Genomic DNA, 16,346 nt, shown 5'->3' with positions numbered 1-16,346 from the left:
GTTCCGCATGGAAGACTATTGTACAAATTGGAGCAGAATGGTATTAAGGGTAAGTTGCTACAATGAATAAAAGGATGGTTGAGTGGGAGAAGACAGAGGGTGGTAATCAATGGGTGCTGCTCTTCGTGGACTAATGTTATTAGTGGAGTCCTACAGGGTTCGGTGTTGGGGGGTCCACTGTTGTTTTGTATATTTATCAATGATATTGATGAAGGTATATCAGGCTTAATGTCGAAGTTTGCAGATGATACAAAGGTTGGCAGGGTGGGTTGTTAGTGACAGTAATGTCAGTGTGCTACTGCAACAGGATCTAGATAATTTGGGCAGATGGGCTAAGTAGTAGCAAATGAAGTTTAACCTTGACAAATGCAAAGTACTGCATATGGGTAGAAGTAACCCGAGAGAAAAGTACCAACTGTGTGGTACTACACTTAAGGTGTTAGAAAATGAAAAAGATCTGGGAGTAACTGTGCAGTCAGATATGAAGTTTTCAGAGCAATGCAGACAGGCTGCCAGGGCAGGTCATGGGGTTTTGTCAATGATATATAGGAATTTTGCTAGCAGGGAAAAGCAGGTGATTGGCCCTCTGTATAAGGCAATGGTCTGGCCATGCCTTGAGTACTGCATACAGGTCTGGAGCCCTCATTTTAGGAAAGATGTAGATTTGCTTGAGCGTGTACAGAAAAGGGCAACAAGATTGGTGAGGGGAATGAAGGGATCCTCTTATCAAGAAGGGCTTAAATTCTGCAAATTGCAGTGGCTGGAGACTAGGCACCTAAGCAGTGATCTGATTGAGGTGTATAAGGCCTTGAATGGATTGAGCACGCTGAATTCTGATGGGATCCTTCCACTTGTTCAGATTACGAACCTAAGGGGACATAAATTCAAATAAGAAAAGATAGATGCAGAATATATGTGTGGAAATTTGCCTTTAGCCAGCAGGTGGATAATTGCTGGAACAAACTTCCATCTGTCGTTGTGGAAGTTGATAGAGAACGAGGGTAGCCTGTGCGAACGTACATTTTTGCCGCTCCTGGAACAGAAAAGTTTTTTCTGATTTATTTTCTGTTTTATTAGCTTAAATTGGCATATTAACTTATTTTCTAGAGTAGTTTTATATTCTTATTTATGATATTTAGACTAAAGTAACTTAGATAGAGATTTTGTAGGTATTACTTAGTATCGGAAAGGGTATCAAACCCACGTGTTTACCGTTCGTAATTGCTGCCCTTGTTATGTGATAATAGATAGCATAAGCTTAATATACTATAGTATAGTACATAATATTGTAAATTAATCAGATAATTAATCTTGTTGAACTTCATTGTCAATTAAATTGTACTTTTCACTATACATATAACGACTTGGGTTACGTAACATAAATAATTAGTAAAAAATGAATAATTAATACTTAACTTTATACGGAAGTTATATAAAGGGATTTCGTAGATAACACTCGATACTGAAACATAAATATAGCGTTATAACTGTGTTGAGATATAAGTTTAGTTTTTTAATTTTGTACTGAAATTGAAATTTTATTGAAATTAAATCGAAATCATGACTCTGACCAGAGCAGCAAAGCAAAAGGCTCAAGCTACTGGGAGTGCTGTGGCTCAGGGGAGAACTGAGGGGGGCAGTTGCCCTCTGAATCACAGCCTATTAAAATGCACTACTTGCTTGATGTTTGTGGAGCAGTCAGGGACGGGACATGATACTGCCATGGGGGATGTCTTTGTGTGTGCGCGATGCAAGGAATGTAAGGAAATCAGGCAACAACTTAGCATTGTTATGGGCCTATATGAGAGCTTGAAGGACAGGGTGGATGCCCTCGAAGGATTAAGAGTGAGGGGCCCATCAAGCTCTCAGCTGCCCACACCAATGCCAGAGCTTGCACCTGGTCATCACGCAACACAGCGGCAGCCCCAAAGCAGAATGCGCTCTTCCCAAAGGAACTAGTAGTTGTTGGTGACTCTATTGTCAGGGAAATGGGAAACATGCTTTGTAAAAAGGATAGCTGGAACAGGACCAGGGTATGTCTGCCAGGGGCAAAGGTTGATGATGTTGTAGAGCGGATATCATCTTTTAAGGGCACAAAAATTGATATAGTTGTACACGTTGGCAGTAATGATATTAAGAGTAGGAGACCGGCAGAATTACTTAACAAGTACAGGTCACTGTTGAAAAAAAGCCGTGAATTAGGGTTGAATTTGTAAGTGTCTGCAATTCTGCCCAGACATGATACGAGAGAGTATATGATGAGAGCCTTGTCGATTAATTCGGCCCTGGAAAGATTGTGCAAGGCTCAAGGGGTAGAATTTTTTTCAGCCTGGTCTCTACTTGTTAACAGGAGAGACTGCTTCTACAGGGATGGGATACACTTAAATAGAAAGGGTGCAAGAAAGTTTGCTGATGCTATTGAGGCAGTGTTAGGTGGGTCGGAAAACTGCTAGATTGGGGGGATACAAGGACTAATAGATTAACAGTAGCCACTGGCAGAGGTGAAAGTGATTCTTGCACTGCTTCTATTGGATTGAGCCGCAGCCTGGAAAATATGATGCAGGATATTTCAGAGACTGCTGGGAATCATTGGGGTACAAATAAACACATTGGTTGTGTTAGGGTAGCTAAGAAAAAGAACAGGTGCTTGTATACTTGCATGTACACCAATGCTAGGAGTTTAGTAAATAAATTTGACAAATTTGAGGTGTTGCTCAGGCCATCAAAGGCAGATATTGTGGGGATTTCAGAGACGTGGTGTCACAGATATAAGGAATGCAGAACTGGAATTTGGGGAGTACAATGTCTACAGAAAGGATAGACAGGGTAGGAAGGGAGGAGGGGTTATGCTATTAGTTAAGAAATACATAAAATCCAAGTCAGTGAAGCCAGTCGACATTGCTGGACAGTGCAGTGTCGAGTCAGTTTGGTGTGACATAAGCATTGGGAGATCAAAATTGAGAATAGGAGTGTGCTATAGGCCTAATGACTCTGATGAGTATTGTACGGGGAAATAGAGTGGGCCAGTAAATCAGAGAGTCTTATAATGGAGGATTTTAATTTCCCAGATATTGACTGGAATTTGGGGGCTGGTCACTCACACACTAGCAAGACTTTTGTGGATTTATTGGATGATTGTTTTCTACATCAGCATGTTCGGGAGGCAACTAGAGGGAGTAATACTCTTGATTTGATTATCAGTAGTGATTCTTCATGCATTAAGAATCTGCAGGTAAATGAACCACTAGGTGGCAGTGATCACAGTGTGCTGCAGTGGGATTTAGTCCAAGAGGTAACTACCTTTAGGGGTAAAGGGAAGGGTTTTTGCTTTCGTAAAGGTGACTGCGATGGACTGAGACAGTATATTTAAATTCTATACAGTGGGACCAACTGATGACGTTACCAACAGCAAATTCAAAATGGGAAGCATTCAAAGAACTTATCTTGGAAGCTACTAGGCTTTACAAACCAACTAAGAAATATTGTTCAAGGTTTAGGCCTAAGTGGATGTCAGATGAACTAATGAGACATATGGCAGAGAAGAAAAATGCATGGGATACATACAAATTAACATGTGACACAGAAGGCTATGATAGATACAAGTTGATCTGTAACCAAATTACAAAGGAGGTTAGGCAGGCGAAGGCAGATTCCGAGAAATCTTTGGCAAGGGATGCAAAGAAAAACAGCAAAGAGTTCTTTACTTATGTAAACTCTAGAAGGAAGGGTATGAATCAGATTGGTCCACTTGATATCAATGGTTCGACTGTTGATGATCCTACTCGGATAGAAAACAAACTGAATGAGTATTGCATTCAACGTTGGCAGGGTTGTCAAGGACACTACTGACACTATGCTACTGCAACAGAACCTGGAAAAGTTGAACAGATGGGCTGAGAGGTAGCAAATGAAGTTTAACATTGACAGATGTAAAGTACTACATATTGGAAACAGGAACCCCAGAGCAACGTATCAACTCTGCGGTACTACACTGACAGTGGTAGAGAATGAAAGGGACCTGGGGATGGTTGTGCAGGCAGATATGAAGTTTTCTGACCAGTGCAGATGGGCTGCAAGAGTAGCTCATGGTGTATTGTCGATGATATATAGGAATTTTTCTAGCAGGGATAAGGAGGTGATTATTCCCTTGTATAAGGCAATGGTCAGACCACACCTAGAGTACTGTATACAGGTCTGGAGGCCTCATTTCAAGAAGGATGTAGAGAAGCTGGAACGTGTACAGAGAAGGGCAACAAGATTAGTGAATGGAACAAAGGGGTGCTCTTATGAAGAAAGGCTTAAGTTTTGCAAATTACAGTGTCTGGAGACTGGGCACTGGCGAGGTTATCTGATAGAGGTGTATAAAGCCTTGAATGGTTTGAGCATGCTCAGTGCTGATGGGATTCTTCCTCTTGCTCAGAATAATCCCCTGAGTGGGCATAAATTCAAATTGAGAAAAGACAGATGTAGGATAAACGTGAGGAAATTTGCCTTTAGCCAGCGGGTGGTTGGTTGGTGGAATAGACTTCCAACCCTTGTCGTGGAAGTTGATAGCCTAAATAAGTTTAAGGCTCAGCTGGACAGCTATTTCTAACGAACAGAGGGGTGAAGTGGAAGTGGTTATTTTTTATTTATTTATTTATTATTTTTTTTTTTTTGGGCTGATGCTGCATAAGCTTGCTATCTTGCATGAAATGCCTCTGCTAATGCTAATGCTAAATAAATTTAAGGAGGAACTGGACAGGCATTTGGAGGGAGGGAATGATGTGATTTTTTTTTTGGCTGATTCTGCATAAGCTCATACACTTGCTTTCTTGCATCACATGCTACTACTACTACTACTACTGGCGCCTCCGTAGCCAGGTGGGCAGGAGCAGCAGTGTGTAGCACATGCTTCTTGATCAGACTGGGGTTCGAGCCCGTGACCACCAAATATGAAGGATGGAGAAAGGTCAGGGAATGACCACCGCATATCCCTGGAGCAATATGGCCTTAGTTGCTAATGCTCCTAAAAACCAAATAACAAACTACTACTAATATGTCAACTAAAAAACCACAGGTGATATGTTTCAATTGTACCAATAGCAATCATATTTACAGCTCTCCTACCCAAAAAATCTTTAATATCCCCAAAACCAAATCTGTGCTTAAGATCACCACCCCTGCAATTCCTGAACCCAGTGCATGGCATTGAAGCTGATCTACTATCCCATGGAGCATCTTAGATGGTTGCGAACTGAGCCTTGCAATTGATTTAATGACCAGATGGATCGATATTATCACCCTTCATACCACTGCCAAGACTGTCATCATCACACTGCGCTCCAGAGTATGGTGGACTCCCCAACTCACCAAAGTTTCCACTCCAAACAATCACTGCATGCCAAATGGAAAGACCCTGGCAATTTCCAAGATCGCATTGCATTCTCCAGAGCTAGGGCCAAATTCAACAGACACAAATCAGCAGCAATCAAGGAGCACCTCAGAAGAATACTATAAAAGGGGGAACCTTTCTACAAAATAAAGGCTATTCCTCCCAATAACATCGACTTGGTTGAGTGGCTCGATTATGTTGCCAGATTTTCTAAACAGCCCCAGCTCTACCTAACCTGCCAGGCTTCGGTCTCTTTCATCCCACTAATGGTCTCGCTAAAATCCGAATTTCCAAGAAACAAATGATACAAGCCATTAATGCTCTCCCTCTCACAGCAACCACAGGTGACGATGGCATCCCCCAGTTCATCATCAAATGATCCGCTCCTCAACCTATATAACAGATGCCTTGAAGATCATTACTTTCCACCACAGTGGAATAGGTACTCCGTCCGGCCTCTTCCTGAGCCTCAACAATCAACTCTCCCTAACCAATACAGACCCATCGCTTGCACCTCTGTATGCTAAAAATTCTGGAGAAAGCACTACTACCATCCATCACCCACCATATTCTCTGTGAAAGTCGTGAGCAAATACACTATGGGATCTGTAGAAGATTAATTATAACTAATCTTGCAACAACCACACTGCACATTTTAGAAGGCTTAGAACAAAGACAGCAGCTCTCAATTATATATGTTGACATCCATTCATCATTTGATGCCATTTATATACCCCAACTCCTACATCTATTAGAAAGCTATTTCAATTTCTGTGGTGATGTTCTCTGGTTCCTAGAATCTCTTCTATCCAAGAGAACCCTTGTGCTAAAGATCGGAACAAAGATCTTCATGCATCAGATAACTGCTGGTGTGCCTCAATGAGGGGTCCTATCCAGCGTTCTCTTCATTGCAACCATGGTGCTGTTTGTGGCCAACAAATGCAATTGGATCATATACACCGATGAGCCAAAACATTATGAACAGCGAGTTGTTACACAAATCGAAGCAACTACAAGTGAACTATGACATGTGCACGGGTGGGGACATGGTATAAAAAACAGCTGATACTGAGCTCCGTTAATCAGTGTTACTCTTGTTCTTCAGATGGGAAAGGCAGCGGACTTAAGAGAGTTTGACAAAGGCCAAATTGTAATGGCCAGACGACTGGGTCAGAGCATATCCGAAATGGCACGGCTGGTGGGACGCTCACAGTCAACCGTGGTTAGTACCTACTGAAAGTGATCAAAGGAGGGGGAACCCATGAACTGCCGGCAAGGTGTTGTACGACCATGGCTCATCAATGCTCGAGTTGAATGAAAGCTCTCCCGGATGGTACATGTCAACAGAAGAGCAACTGTGGCGCAACTCCCCAGTAATCGGAAAGCTGGTGACAGGAGTAATGTGTCACAACACACAGTACATCGAACCCTGCTGAAAATGGTGCTGCATAGCCACAGGCCACTCCGAGTGCCCATGCTAGCCATGGTTCACTGGCAGCAGCACCTACAATGGGCACTCGCGCATCAAAACTGGACCTCGAGTGATTGGGAGAAGGTTGTCTGGTCTGATGAATCACGTTTCTTGTTGCACCATGTGGACGGCGGGGTACATGTGTGTCATTTACCTGGGGAAGTAATGCCACCTGGATGCACTGTGGGACGAAAACAAGCTGCTGGTGGCAGTGTCATGCTTTGGCCGATGTTCTGCTGGGATATCCTGGGTCCAGTCATCCATGTACAGGCACTCTGACGTCTACCACCTACCTAAACATCATTGCTGACCAGGTACATCCTTTCGTGGCAACGGTCTTCCCCTCTGGCAGTGCCATCTTTCAGCAGGATAATGCGCCATGCCGCACCACCCAGATTGTTCAAGACTGGTTCACGGAACATGAGAAAGACTTCCAAGTATTGCCCTGGACTCCAAATTCCCCAGACATCAATCCCATTGAGCATCTGTGGTTTGTGTTGGAACAGCAACTCTGCTCTGCGGCATCTCAACCACAGACCTTACAGGAGTTAAAGGATCTGATGGTTGTGTGTTGGTACCAGATACCACAAGACACATTCATATGCCTCGCCGAGTACAAGCTGGTTTGGCTGCACGTGGATGACCAACATCATATTAGGTAGGTGGTTGTAATATTTTGGCTCATTGGTGTATTTTCTTTTGATCAATTGATACTCAGTTTTCATCCTAGCAGTAGATTCTTTATTATCCCACAATTTCTGATGTTAGAACTTCTTACGTGCCCTGTTGACCTCCCTCTGGAGATCAGTAAGATCAGAGGACCACCATCGCACTTGAGCACATTTACGTTGCTTTAATTTCATTGACTCCCTTGAGGCATCAAATAACTTCTGTTGTAATAGTTGAACCAAATCAAATGCAGTAATCCTATCCAAATCAGCTAACGACATTTCACCAAAAATTGTCCTAACAAATCTGTCAAACTTACCCCAGTCAGCGTGCTTAATCACAAATCTTCAAAGTTGTAACGAATGAGGCTCAATAAATCTACTTCTAGCACAATCTAAGTTGAAAGTAATCACTCTGTGTTCGCTGTTAATCCAATCTTGTTTAACCTGCCAATTAGATATGAAATTGAAGTCCATACTATTGGCTAAAGTTACATCTATGTTAGACTTACCATTAATAGTCCAAAATGTAGGTTCATTACCAGGCTTATTAATGATTTCAAGTTTAGATGAGGATATCAGCTCTTCCAATAACCTGCCTCTGGTTTCTGTAAATCTAGAATGCCAAAAAAGATTTTTAGCATTTGAATCCAGACAGATAATCACTTTTCTGTCTTTTAATCTGAATAATGCCTGTTCCAAATAGCTAAGAGAGCAATGAAGGTCCGTATCAGGCTGACTGTACATAGATATAATAAAAAATTGTCCCCAACTAGCTTCAATACCAATGCAGACTGCATGTGATGTACATAAGGAATCAATTCTGGTCACAACCAGATCAGAACTGAAAACTAGTATAGCAGCCCTTAGTTTGTCACACTTCTTTGAGACAATTCTAATAGAGCTGGGATATCCACTTAGCTGACCCCTATAAACATAAAGTTCCTGAACACAAATAATGTCAGTACTTTCACATTCACAAACTAATCTTAGTTCATCTGCTACAGATCTTGCACGCTGCGCATTAACTTGGAGCACCTTGAGTTTGCCATACATATTATTTCTATGGGTAAGAGTGCTATTGCTCATTACTGTAAAGCGCACAATACTACTTTTATACGTAACTTTCAGTGCAAATATGTATTCAGGACACTTCTTATCTCTAACTGAATGAGCAGCAGATCTATTTTTCGCACTACAGTTGGAACAACACTGAGGTTTGTTTTTATTTTTACAGAATTTAAAATTATGATCCATCACACCACAATGACTGCAAACCGGCCTATCACTTTTACATGTCTTAGAAGTGTGCCAGTACCTCTGAAAATTATAACAAATTTGATAACCAAGTGAAATTCCTTAAACCTGTAGGACATCAATCCAATAAGATTCGTATTTGTTTATCAAGGAACTTTTTAACTCTACAGGATATTTCCAAGATCCAGTTAATTCTGTTTTTGTTTTCATTAGAGAAAAGTATTTTCACCTCATCACTGACGTCATCTCTGCATAGACCTATATGTATTAGGTTTCTTTCATATAACTCATTAAGTAGATCTTCTTTATTTATGTCCTTGATTCCTTGATTACATCATACAATATTATTTTTAAATCAGGTTTCTTAGGTTTAGCGATATTCAATCTCGGTGTGAGTTCATTTGTCCTAATATCCTCAAGCTTCACCTTTGTTAGACACAGTCCCAATCACAATACCCTTGTCAGGTAGTCTTTGGATTCTTTTAATTCATACCTTTTTAAGGCGCCTCCGTAGCCAGGTGGGAAGGAGCAGCAGTGCGTAGCACACGCTTCTTGATTAGACCGGGGTTCGAGCCCGTCACCACCAAATACGGAGGATGCGGAAAGGTCAGGGAATGACCACCGCATATCCCGGAGCAATATGGCCTTAGTTGCTAATGCTCCTAAAAACCAAAATAACAATACCTTTTTAAGCAAATGTTCCATGATTTTAGAGACCACCTTTTCTACATCCATGCTAGACTAAGTTTAGAATCTTGCTCAGGCTTCATCAGAAGTACATTATTATTTCTAAGTCCATTATTTTGCTTTGCATAGCTGTCGTAATTAGTTATACTATCCTTCCAATTTTCATTTTTAACAACCTCATTGTATAGCTTGCCAGTACACCTCAAACCTGTAATTATTGCTATGTAGTCAGTTAGTGACCCCTCTAAACATCTATTTCTCTCTTTCAAGCGTTCATTATCTGTTCCCAATTTGAAGGTGAAACTTTCCAGATAACCCCATCTAGCCAATATTTGAGAGATAGCATCATTATTGATCTTTAGCAAATAAAAATTCCTGTAACTTTATTCTCATACATGTTATGATGACATTGATTAGGTCATTATGGAAATTTTTAAGCATTTGTTTCTGCTTATTTTGCTCCATCTCTAACAAACAATTGTGAATCTATTAAATTTCGTTCATAATCCAGTTCATTTTCCACTAAATCCTGTGATTGATATCCAGAAGCGTGTGAAGCATACTGATGTTTGTCAGTGTTGACAGAATTATTAAAATTGTCAATATCCTCAACTGGATTCATATATTTACTGTCAATGTTTAAGTCCGTTTCTATATTTCTGTTGACTTGTCTCATTTCTTCATCATTATCCTTAAATACCTCTACTTCATTTAATACATTAGTCAGGTTTTTCTTATGTTTATTGCTTCTCCTTCTCAAAACAGGAGATTTACTCTTAACTGAAGTAGGACACAGAACTCTCTCCTTCTTTACGATAAACCTATTTACCACTTCTAGTCATAATATAATTCTTAGGGGTTCTGCTTCTTGAGGAAGCAGAGCTGTTGACATCCAAGTCACATTCCGAGGCCCTGCTAGAAACAGCCATAGCCCAATCAACACTGCATTGTTCAACAGAAAGAGGATGATGTTGCTTAATACTGTCAAATTTGTCCCCTTCAGTGTTCAGCTTATTACGTTGCTTTAAGACTTTCTTAAATATCTTATGGGAACCCTTACTATCAGAATTTGAATACCCATCACTGTCTTCCACAGGTTCATTAAAAAACCCATTCACTGTATTTACCTCATCATACTTACAAAAGGCTCAATGTTGGGAGCTCTTGAATTTTAACAGTGGATTTCCTATTCCTGTTTATTTTGTTATCCTCCCCTGACACAGTATCTTTGTTAGCACTCATTTTATTCAATTATATAATTGTTTATTAATCGAGATTCAATCATAATATGCAGTGCCACTACAATTTCCAAAAATCACTTCTTTTAAGCTTTAAAGTTTAATTATATATCCTCAGATTCAAACATTGACACATAGAACAGTAAGGTTCTCTTTAATTAAGGTCCCCCAGTCTCTAAGCATTAGGATTTTAAATTATAGCTGGATAAAATTTGAATTATTTACACTATGCTGTAGCACAGGCAAACGTGCATTGTGATGATCAGGTCTAGAATATTCTTGCCCCTAGCACTTTTCTTAACATGCTGATACAAGTAGTAGTAGTAGTAGTAGTAGTAGCATGTGATGCAAGAAAGCAAATGTATGAGCTTATGCAGCATCAGCCAAAAAAAAAAAAAAAAAAAATCACACCATTCCCTCCAAATGCCTGTCCAGTTCCTCCTTAATTTATTCAACCTATCAACTTCCACAACGACAGATGGAAGTTTGTTTCAGCAATTAACCACCCGCTGGCTAAAGGCAAATTCTGCACATCTATTCTATATCTGTCCTTTCTTAATTTGAATTTATGCCCCCGTTAGGTTCGTAATCTGAACAAGTGGAAGGAATCCCATCAGAATCAGCGTGCTGAACCCATTCAAGGCCTTATACACCTCAATCAGATCACCGCGCAGGTGCCTAGTCTCCAGCCACTGCAATTTGCAGAACTTAAGCCTCTCTTGATAAGAGGATCCCTTGATTCCCCTCACCAATCTTGTTGCCCTCTCTGTACACGCTCAAGTAAATCTACATCCTTCCTAAAATGAGGCCTCCAGACCTGTACACAGTACTCAAGGCGTGGCTGACCATTGCATTATACAGAGGGATAATCACCTCCTTTTCCTGCTAGCAAAATTCCTATATATCATTGACAAAACCCCATGACCTGCCCTGGCATCCTGTCTGCATGCTGACTGCACAATTACTTCCAGGTCTTTTTAATTTTCTACCACCTTAAGTGTAGTACCACACAGTTGGTACGTTTCTCTGGGGTTACTTCTACCCATATGCAGTACTTTGCATTTGTCAAGGTTAAACTTCAGTTGCCACTTCTTAGCCCATCTGCCCAAATTATCTAGATCCTGTTGCAGTAGCACACTGCCATTACTGTCATTAACAACCCTGCCAACCTTTGTATCATCTGCAAACTTCGACACTAAGCCTGATATACCTTCATCAATATCATTGATAAATATACAAAACAACAGTGGACCCAACACCGAACCCTGTGGGACTCCACTAATAACATTAGTCCAAGAAGAGCAGCACCCATTGATTACCACCCTCTGTCTTCTCGCACTTAACCATCCTTTTATCCATTGTAGCAACTTACCCTTAATACCATTCTGCTCCAATTTGTACAATAGTCTTCCATGCGCAACAGTTTCAAAAGCTTTCCTGAAATCCAAATATATGATATCAAAATTATTTTTTGCATCCAGTTCCTTTGTAACTACATCATAATATCCTATCAAATTTGTCAGACAAGACTTTCCCTTAACAAACCCATGCTGTGTCTGAATTATTGCTGCAGTCTTGTCTAGATGATCCTGCAATGCATCTTTAACCAGCGACTCCATTATTTTACCCGGAACAGAAGTTAAACTAACTGGTCTGTAATTACTTGTGTCACCCTTCGAACCCCCTTTGTGAATTGGGGATACATTTGCACATCTCGTGGGAACCTCCCCTGAGTCCAAGGATGCGCTCATAATTATGGCTAAGGGTTTGCTTAGTTGCTTTGCTGCTTCCTTTAATATAACTGGATAGATCCCATCCACCCCAGGTGCTTTTCTTACGTTTAACTTCAACAATTTCTCTTCCACTTTGCTCTCAGTTATTACAAGATCATTAAGCACCCTGCTACAATTTGATAACCTTCTGCCATTTTCAAACCTTAATAACTCCTCATGTGTGAATGTAGATGCAAAATACTCATTCAGTTTATTTGCTATCTGAGCAGGATCATCAACAGTCGAACCATCGATGTCAAGTGGACCAATCAGATTCATCCCCTTCCTTTTAGAGTTTATATAAGTAAAGAAATCCTTGCTGTTTTTCTTAGCATCTTTTGCCAAGGATTTCTCGTAATCTGCCTTCGCCTGCCGAACCTCCTTTGTGACCTGATTACAGATTAACTTATATCTGCCATAGGCTTCTGAGTGGCTTGATAAATGCATCCCATGCATTTTTCTTCTCTGTTACGAGTCTCATTAGTTCATTTGACAACCATTTAGGCCTAAACCTTGAACAATATTTCTTAATAGGTATGAAACTTTTAGTAGCATCCACGATTAATTCCTTGAATGCTTTGCACTTAGAATTTACTGTTGGTAACATCGTCAGTTGATCCCACTGTACAGAATTTAAAAACTGTCGGAGACCACTGTACTCGCCTTTACGGAAGCAAAAACCCTTTCCTTTACCCCTGATGGTAATTAAATCTTTAAGTAAATCCCACATCAGTACACTGTGATCACTGCCACCTAGTGGTTCTCTTATCTGCAAATTCTTAATACATGAATGATCACTGCTGATAACCAGATCAAGAGTATTACCTTCTCTGGTTGCCTCTCGAACATGCTGCTGCAGAAAACAATCATCCAATAATTATAGTTATATTGGAACTTCTGAAATATGGAGGAAGAGGAGTGGCTGTTCTGATACAAAAACTGTTAAATAGTATACTGAGAGGAGAAGAAATACCGCAAGAAATGATAACAGGATATATTACATCAATTTATAAGAAGGGTGATCGGAAAAGCTGTTCAAATTACAGAGGAATATGCGTCCTGGACCCGCTGTTAAAGATCCTTGGAAAATGAATCAGGAACCATTTAGAAGCCCGAATCGAGGTATCAGAAGAACAAAGTGGTTTTTCAGCTGGGAGGTCATGTATAGATCATATCTCAACAGAGTACAACAGATCCTTGAAAAATGCCAATCAAAAGGGGAAAAAATCTTTGATTTTCATTGACCTTGAAAAGGCATATGACAGTGTTCCAAGAAAACTCTTATGGGAAGCACTGAAAGAGGCAAATATTGATGGACAACTGATTAACATTATTAAGGCAATTTACAGGAATAATAGATGCAGAATTAAAGTGAGATCAGCTTTGTCACCTGAATTCCACACTTCAAAAGGCTTATTACAAGGTTGCATGTCACTAACACTTTTCAAAATTTATATTGACATCTGCCTAAGATCCTGGTCAAAAAAATGTAATAAAATGGGATTGCCGATTAATAAGAACACCTATATTCACAATTTACTTTTTGCAGATGATCAGGTGGTGATAACACAAGACTTAGAAGATGCAAAGTATGCATGTCGTCAATTGTTTGAGGAATATAAACAATGGGGTCTAAAAATCAATTTTTGCAAGACTGAAATGTTGTCTTCAGGGCCAGGACATGTTCTAAATATTGCAGGTTTTAAAATCAAACAAGTCGATAAATTCAAATATTTGGGATCAATCTTACAAAGTGATGGATCATCCCAAGCAGAGATCAATAAGAGAATTACAGACGGCAGAAAGGCTATCGGCGTGTTAAACTCTGTTCTGTGGAGCAAAAATATCCTAAATAAAACAAAGAAACTTATATTGCAAACGATTGTACAAAGTCTTCTGTTGTATGGAGCGGAAACCTGGACATTGAATAGGCGAGCGGAAAACAAATTGCTTTCCACAGAAATGGATTTTTGGAGACGCTCAGCAGGAACTTCTAGAAGAGACAGAAAACGAATGAAGACATAAGGGAAAAAATGGAAGTGAGAAAGACTGTTATTGACACCATCAAAGAAAAGCATCTAACATGGTATGGACATGTAAAACGGATGCAAGAAAACAGATATCGAAAGGCCATCCTGGAATGGATACCTCCTGGAAGAAGGAGAAGAGGAAGACTTAGGAGGACATGGATGGATGGAGTACGGGAGTGCATGACAGCCCAAGGCTTAACCGACCAAGAAACCTTGAACCGCACTTTATGGCGGGAAAAAATTCCTAACAAGAAATAACTTGTAGGCTGAGGAAACCCATTGTAAATGGAAACACTCCTCTTGAAGAAGAGATAGTTGATTTAAAAATTTGTTCTCTATGATGAGTTTCCTTCTCACTTGTTCCACTCAGTATAGAGCAAATTTAATTCACTCATAATAAGACATTTACCCTTGCTTGCCCATTCCATCTGCATGTAGAGGCTCTCATTTTAATTTTTAGGTTAGATTATTTCCACTGTCAGTAGATTATTCCCACTCTCATCACACCACTTTTGCTTTCAACTAATTCACACCACACAGATTGTATGCTGTCATGCATAACTTCTGAATCTGTAAAAGCTTTCATCACACTCAGGCTGCTTCTGATAAGAAGCATGACCCCTTCACCCCTTCCATCCTGTCCTTTCTTTGTAAATATATTACACATGCCATGGTGAAATTCATCATCCCCTATTTTCAAGTGGCACCATGTTTTCATTAGCCGTACATGTCAGTTTTGGTTGTCCTAACTAGAATATTGAGTTCACTCATTTTATTGACAACACTTCTGACATTGCTGTATACATAGTTAAAACTAAGTATTCTTGTATAATTTACTATCCTTACACACACCTCTTGAAATTATTTAAGCTTGTTTCCCTATCATTAACTTCCCATTTGTTTGATAGATCGCCACCCTTGGCACATCTTGCCAGTAATGGCTTTTGTGCCAACAAACAAGATAAAGTAACAAAGTAATGCTTGCACAAAAAATGGCTTTGTGTGCAAGCATTACTTTGACTCATATCATCAGATAAAATGCATATCTATATTATCCCAGTCCCCTCTTAACTAGCATTTTCCATGAGCCTGTAAGGTATCTTCAATGATACTAGCAAAAACTCTTGCACAACCTTTGCTCCAATGTATTCTGCTTCTACGAAACTGATTTCTTCTACCTAAAAGTGTGGGCCATGCTGATAAAAATCTCCCCCATCTCAAAAAAAAAAAAAAAAAAAAAAGTCTTGAGTTAATCCACAAGGCTTTCTAGCAAATAGTCCCTCATATCATTCCTTGGGCAGGATTGCACACACACATATTCTGACTTCCTTCATGTGCATTTAATTCAGTTCATGGGCATTTAATATCATTAATCCCCACATGAATAATTACTTTCTCTCTCTCTCTCTCTCTCCCCCTCTCTCAAAATATGACAATGTGTTGGAGACATCATCAATTGTTGCTCCCAGCAGACACACCCTAGTTCTAGTCTAGCTATCCATATTCCAAATTGTTTCCCTTTTCCCCGACAATGGAATCTCCCAAGGAGAACCCCAAACTTGGGGTTCATGACCTCACAGGTTGCTAGATACTTCAATCCCTGCTGAGCCCCCAATTTTAATTGTCTCTAGGGCATCCACCTGTTTCTTCACTGACTGAATTTCATACATCAATTCATTAAGTTGTAATTTAAGATTAATACACTTGTTACAATGGGACAAAGAAAAGAATGGCCAGTTGACTTAGCATTACCTACTTAGGATAAACTTGGGATAACATTCCATAGACTGTACAAGTGATGAACTCATGACTTGCATGTGAACTGCCTATGGCCAGTCACTTCTGACTG

General features: G+C 40.1%; 1 protein-coding gene across 1 annotated transcript in view; it reads left to right on the top strand.

Annotated features, from left to right (window-relative positions):
* The window catches only part of LOC150077846 (regulating synaptic membrane exocytosis protein 2-like), a 723,475-nt gene that overhangs the window by 264,773 nt on the left and 442,356 nt on the right, over window positions 1-16,346 (top strand). Inside the window, exons 8-9 of the mRNA XM_090384380.1 lie at window positions 4,471-4,504; window positions 5,710-5,737. Of these exons, the coding sequence (XP_090240506.1) occupies window positions 4,471-4,504; window positions 5,710-5,737 (62 nt within the window). The remainder of the gene's footprint in view (window positions 1-4,470; window positions 4,505-5,709; window positions 5,738-16,346) is intronic.

Source organism: Mastigoproctus giganteus, chromosome 11 (genome assembly GCF_048544385.1).
Source record: "Mastigoproctus giganteus isolate SK-2022 chromosome 11, ASM4854438v1, whole genome shotgun sequence".
NCBI classification, from domain to species: Eukaryota; Metazoa; Arthropoda; class Arachnida; order Uropygi; family Thelyphonidae; genus Mastigoproctus; species Mastigoproctus giganteus.
Note: the sequence above shows the minus strand (reverse complement) of the source record. Positions and strands in the feature narration are given on the sequence as shown.